Source organism: Hibiscus syriacus, unplaced genomic scaffold, assembly GCF_006381635.1.
Source record: "Hibiscus syriacus cultivar Baekdansim isolate YM2019G1 unplaced genomic scaffold, ASM638163v2 tig00110223_pilon, whole genome shotgun sequence".
In the NCBI taxonomy this organism is placed as follows: Eukaryota; Viridiplantae; Streptophyta; class Magnoliopsida; order Malvales; family Malvaceae; genus Hibiscus; species Hibiscus syriacus.
In genome coordinates this window covers 989,303-994,768 of record NW_024062636.1, presented here as the reverse complement: position 1 = coordinate 994,768, position 5,466 = coordinate 989,303, and the positions used below count along the sequence as shown (strand labels likewise).

General features: G+C 38.0%; 1 protein-coding gene across 1 annotated transcript; it reads right to left on the bottom strand.

Annotated features, from left to right (window-relative positions):
* Nucleotides 1–2,094: 2,094 nt before the first annotated feature.
* LOC120114432 (L-type lectin-domain containing receptor kinase S.6-like) lies at nt 2,095–4,232 on the bottom strand. The gene is made up of 4 exons (XM_039135357.1): nt 3,606–4,232; nt 3,401–3,511; nt 2,657–2,730; nt 2,095–2,470 (listed from the first exon to the last, which is right to left on the bottom strand). The coding sequence occupies exons 1-4, from the start codon at nt 4,230–4,232 to the stop codon at nt 2,095–2,097; spliced, it is 1,188 nt and encodes a 395-aa protein (XP_038991288.1).
* Between the last annotated feature and the right edge of the window lie 1,234 nt (nt 4,233–5,466).

Here is a 5,466-nt window from a genome sequence, read left to right as displayed (position 1 = left end):
CCATTCTTTAAAGGACAAGTATGTTCCAAATGACCATAAAAATGACAATGTGAGTATTTTGCCATTTTTAAACATAATAGGTTATTTTTAGAAATTAAATATTTTTCTTTTGTTAAGCATTCAAGCTTAACTCCTAACTCAAATTTTTTCTTTTTCTAAATCATTTATTTTGATTTTTGAAAGCTCTAAATTATTTTTCAAAATTTCATTTTGATTTTTAAAATCAACTTTTGCTTTCAAAATCAAATTATCTTTAATTTTGAGTTTTGAAATTAATTTCGTATATTTGGAATTCATGGTCTCAAATCCCAAATACAACCTATTATAAGCATCTTGTAACTCATCAAAAGTAAATGAATTAAATTCATTTGAGTTAGAAGATACCTCAAATTCTTCTTGAGTGGTCATGAGGCATAGGTTGACTACTTCATCTTCATCATTGGAATCATCTTCATCACTCCAAGATGCAACAAATGCCTTCTTCCCCTTTTTCTTTAGAAGAGGGCATTCATACTTGACATGCCCCTTTCTTTGACAATTGAAACATATCGGGGGACTCTTCTTCTTGGTTGATTCATGTTTCACTTCCTTGGAAATAATGAATCTTTTGAGTTCCTTCAAGAGCTTGACCATCTCTTCTTCTTGTTCATCATCGTCTTCATCCACCTCATCACTTGAATCTTGATAGCTTTCATTGGTGGACTTGAAGGCAATGCCTACCTCCTCCTTCTTCTTGTTTTTCTTCTCTTCCCTTTCTTCATCTTCCTTCACCATCATCTCATGAGTGAGAATGGAACCAATTAGCTCGTCGAGAGTGAGAGACTTTAAGTTTCTTGCTTCGATAATGATTGTCTTTTTCGATTGCCACTCCTTTGGAAGAGAGTAGATCATCTTCCTCACAAGCTTCTCATTAGGGATTACTTCTCCATATCCCTTGAGACCGTTGACAATCACAGAAAATCTATCCGTCATAGCTTTGATGTCTTCATCGGGTTTCATCTTGAATTTCTCGTAGCTATGGTTGAAAAGACTTTTCTTTGATTCCCTCACTTCATCGGTTACTTCATGAGTGACTTGGAGCTTATCCCAAATCTCTTTGGCACTGGAACAAGATGAGATTCTTCCATATTCATTTGGGCCTAAAGCACATAATAGAATATGTATAGCCTTAAAGTTAAGCTAGATTGTAGGATTGAATAAAGTACATCATTTTATTCTTCCAATGTGCATAATTTGTTCCATTGAATAAGGGTGGCTTGTTGACCGGTTGCGAATCTATAATGGGATATTCTTCAAGATAATAAGCACCGGAGGAAAAGTCATTTCTTTGTCGGTTGTGTCGGAAATTGGTAGAGCTTCATCGAGGATCGTCTCAAGGTGGTTAAATCTTCTTAACGAGTTAGGCTCTGATGCCAATTGTTGGGATTTTTTGAAGCTCGATTCTACAACCGGAACGGTTTGCAAAGAGGGGTAAGAACAGTTTTGTGTTTAGGGAGTAAGGAGATTGAAAGATAGAAAATTGCACAGCAATTTAGAGTGGTTCGACTTTCTCAACCAAAGTCTACATCCACTACCTTAGCTGCTCACCAAAGATTTTCCAACAAATTCACTAATTTGTTCTTTCTTTTGAGGACAAAGAGATAACCTTACAACTCCCTAGTTTTTCCGGGCTAAACTAGAACCTTTCCCTAGCTTTTACACGGGATAAGCTAGAACTTTTCCCCTTTATAAAAGGATTAATGATGTAAACAAGAAAACCTCTCTAAGGTAGGTGTTTACAAGATTGAGCTCACAAGAACAAAATATTTACAAGAGAAAGTTGAAATAATAATGAAAAACTCTTATCTTGTGTTTGATTGCTTGGATAATTGTTCTTTCTCTTCTTCAAGTGTCCTTAGCGTTTTTCATAGTCTACAGGCCCACTATTTATATTATCAACAAGCCCAACTGATTAGCCCAACAGAATTATAACAGATTAACCATCAGTTACAACAACCTTCAAAACAGTTATAACAACCTTAACTACATAATACTCTAATATTCTCTGGGTTTTCTACTAATCTGAATTGTCAATTCAACATTTTCCTGGCATCTTTAGATTTGCTTAACATAGCTGGTACCATTGACTTCTTCCCAAGACTTTATACCAAGGCGAGAACACATGTCACCAAACACTGCAGGAGGCAACGGTTTGGTGAGTATATCAGCTACCTGTTCTGCAGAGGGAACAAAGTTAACACTAAGTTGTTCAGCCAAAACTCTTTCCCTCACAAAGTGAATGTCAATCTCTACATGCTTTATGCGAGCATGATGAGTTGGATTTGTTGCCATAGAGATTGTAGAGGTGTTATCACACCATACAACTGGCTTTCCAGTTACACTAATCCCTACTTCACCAAGTAGCTGCTCAATCCAAACCAACTCAGAAACATAATTGGCAAGACTCCTATACTCTGCTTCTGATGTTGACCTGGAGACAACACTCTATTTTCTAGAGCACCAAGCAATTGGATTGCCTCCAAGGTACACACAATAGCCCGTTGTGGATCGCATGTCTTCCACCGAGGCTGCCCAGTCTGCATCAGTGTAGCAGACAAGACTCAAATATTTAGTTGGTGAGAAAACCAGCCTATACTCAAGTGTCCCACTGAGATACCTCATTATATGTTTCACTTCCCTCAGATGAGTATCACATGGACTGTTCATGTACTTGGATACCCACGGTGAAAGCTTAACAAATGCAAGTAAATTGAATAAAGGAGATGAATATCATTGATCTGCACACCATACAATCTTATATATAACTTACAAGGTAGTTATATTCTTAACAGACTTTGTAACTGACTGTTAACAAACTCAACTAATTACTAACAGCCTTAGCTTTTAGTAAACTTCTAGAACCTCTAATATGCATTCTGGAACCACTAAACTCACAAACTCATTCTTCTAACATTCTCCCTACTTTCTCAACCTTCTTGACAAAAAGATGAACAATTGAGTCGAAAGTGCTGATGCTTCATTTCATTCACTTTGAATCGAAAGTGCTGATGCTTCCTTTCGTTCTTATTGAATCGAAAGTGTCGATGCTTCCTTCCGTTCACTTTGAATTAAAAGTGCTGATGCTTCATTTTCGTACTTCTGATTCACCTTCATTTCTTTCTTCTTCACCCTCTTTTACAAGGTTCCTTGACAAATTTTTTTATGGACTCTTAGCTGTGAAGCTTTCAAGTCCCATGACACTTTGAGATAGGAGCAACAAAACAAAATGAATACAAAATTAAACTTCTGTTTACACACACAAAAGAATTATACTACTATGCAGAAATAGCGGTGATAGCCTTTCCATTGGTACCAGTATAGAAACTGGATCCTTTTCATCATCTACCCTTCAAGCACCAACATGAAAAAAGAGCCACTTGCGTATCTCTGGAAGCTTTTTATTGAATGCAACATCCAACCGTGCATCCAAGGTGTTCTCACAAACAATCTTTCCATCTCTAAAACATTTTACCTGCACAACATTCTTGAATCAGCGCCCTCAATCAGTTTCCTTTCACCCACAAGTCCCAAATACAGTCAACCGCTACGATTCAATTCTCATCCACAGGCCTCTTTCCCGTAGCCACCTCCAGGACAACCACTCCGAAGCTGTAAACATCGGTTTTTACAGTCGAAGCACTGGTATAAACGTATTCGGGTGCCAGATATCCTATCGTCCTGGCTGGTATCGTTGCATCTCTTGAAACGCAACAATGTCCATACACTTCGGCTAAACCAAAATCTCCGAGCTTGGCATTGAACTCATCATCAAGCATGATGTTGCAAGTTTTCACATCTCTATGTATTATTTGTCTTTCACATTCTTCATGTAAAGATGAAAGAGCAGAAGCAACCCCGAGAACTTCCTTTAATCTTAAGATCCATGAAAGGGTAGTTATTGATGAAACTGAGGTTTTGTGAATGTGTTGGTAGAGGCTTCCATTTGACAAGTACTCATATACCAAGACCAACTCAGATTCCTCACAATACCATCCTTGAAGCTGAACCAAGTTACAATGGTTTAGCCAACGGGTCATAATGGCAAACTTTGTGCTGAAAAGATTACGAGTGAATGCTTTTTCGTTAAACTGATCAAACCGCTTCACCGCGACAGTTTCAGCCGACAGAACATAACCTTTATAAACAACTGCTGAACCACCTATGTCGATGATTCGGCTCTTATAAAACCCCATTGTAGCTTATTTTATCTCTGTAAGTGACCATCTTGTTGGTACATTGTTCGTTTGAACTCTAGGAATTGCACTCTTGATTCCTTTTGCCAAACCCCTCTTCTTCCTCACCGTAAAGAAACAAAATGGAATTGTTGTTACATCAACTGAAACAGAGATCTCATTAGCTCTCTCCTCCTCTTCTTGGTGGATGAAGCTCACCATTTACATGATAGGCTTGGATACATCTGAGTCGTTCATTTTCACAGGGAAATCACTCTCTTCCGCAATGAAATCGAAAACCTTCTCCAAGAACCCAACAGGATTTGCTGGATCCATGCTGGTAGTGAACGACACCGGTTTAGTAGCCGTTGCCGCTGCTGAAGATGTCGATGGCATTTTCTCCTCCTCTTCTATGCAGCGGAAGAAAACAAAATAAAGTCATGATTGTTTGGCGAATGATACCGTGTTGGATACCCATGGTGAAAGCTTAACAAATGCAAGTAAATTGAATGAAGGAGATGAATATCATTGATCTGCACACCATACAATCTTATATACAGCTTACAAGGTAGTTATATTCTTAACAGACTTTGTATCTGACTGTTAACAAACTCAACTAATTACTAACAGCCTTAGCTTTTAGTAAACTTCTAGAACCTCTAAGATGCATTCTGGAACCACTAAACTCACAAACTCATTCTTCTAACTGAGAAAACCAGCCCATACTCAAGTGTCCCACTTAGATACCTCAGTATATATTTCATTGCCCTCCAATGAGTATCACATGGACTGTTCATGTAATGACTCACCTTATTAACCGCATAGACTATGTCAGGTCTTGTTAAACATATGTACTGCACGCCTCCTACAATACTACGATAAAGATGGACATCACCAAACAACTGTCCATCATTTACTTTGAGTTTAGGAGCAACAACCATGGGAGTAGGAGTGGAGTTGATTCATCTAGACTTGACCTCTTTAGTAGCTCAGAAATATACTTCTTCTGATTCAAAAACAAGCCTCTTTGAGAATGTTCTACTTGCATTCCAAGAAACAGCTCTAGCTGACCCAAATCCTTAAGAGAAAACTTCTTGTTAATTGCTTGCACTACGGTATCCACTTCTATCACCTGACTTCCCGTGATGACTATATCATCTACATATACCATTAACAACACTTGAGAACATGACGAGTTTCTGATAAACATAGAAGAATCAGCCTTTGAAGCAACAAAGTTCAAGTTTTCAACCAG

What these genes read in the sequence shown, in the direction of transcription:
- LOC120114432 (XM_039135357.1), bottom strand. Translation starts at nt 4,232, where the DNA reads ATGGGGTTTTATAAGAGCCGAATCATCGACATAGGTGGTTCAGCAGTT. An exon ending in TGGCTACGGGAAAGAGGCCT is followed by an intron (nt 3,512 to 3,605) that starts GTGGATGAGAAT and finishes AATGTTGTGCAG; the next exon opens with GTAAAATGTTTTAGAGATGG. An exon ending in GAAGTGAAACATATAATGAG is followed by an intron (nt 2,471 to 2,656) that starts GTATCTCAGTGG and finishes TGTTGTCTCCAG; the next exon opens with GTCAACATCAGAAGCAGAGT.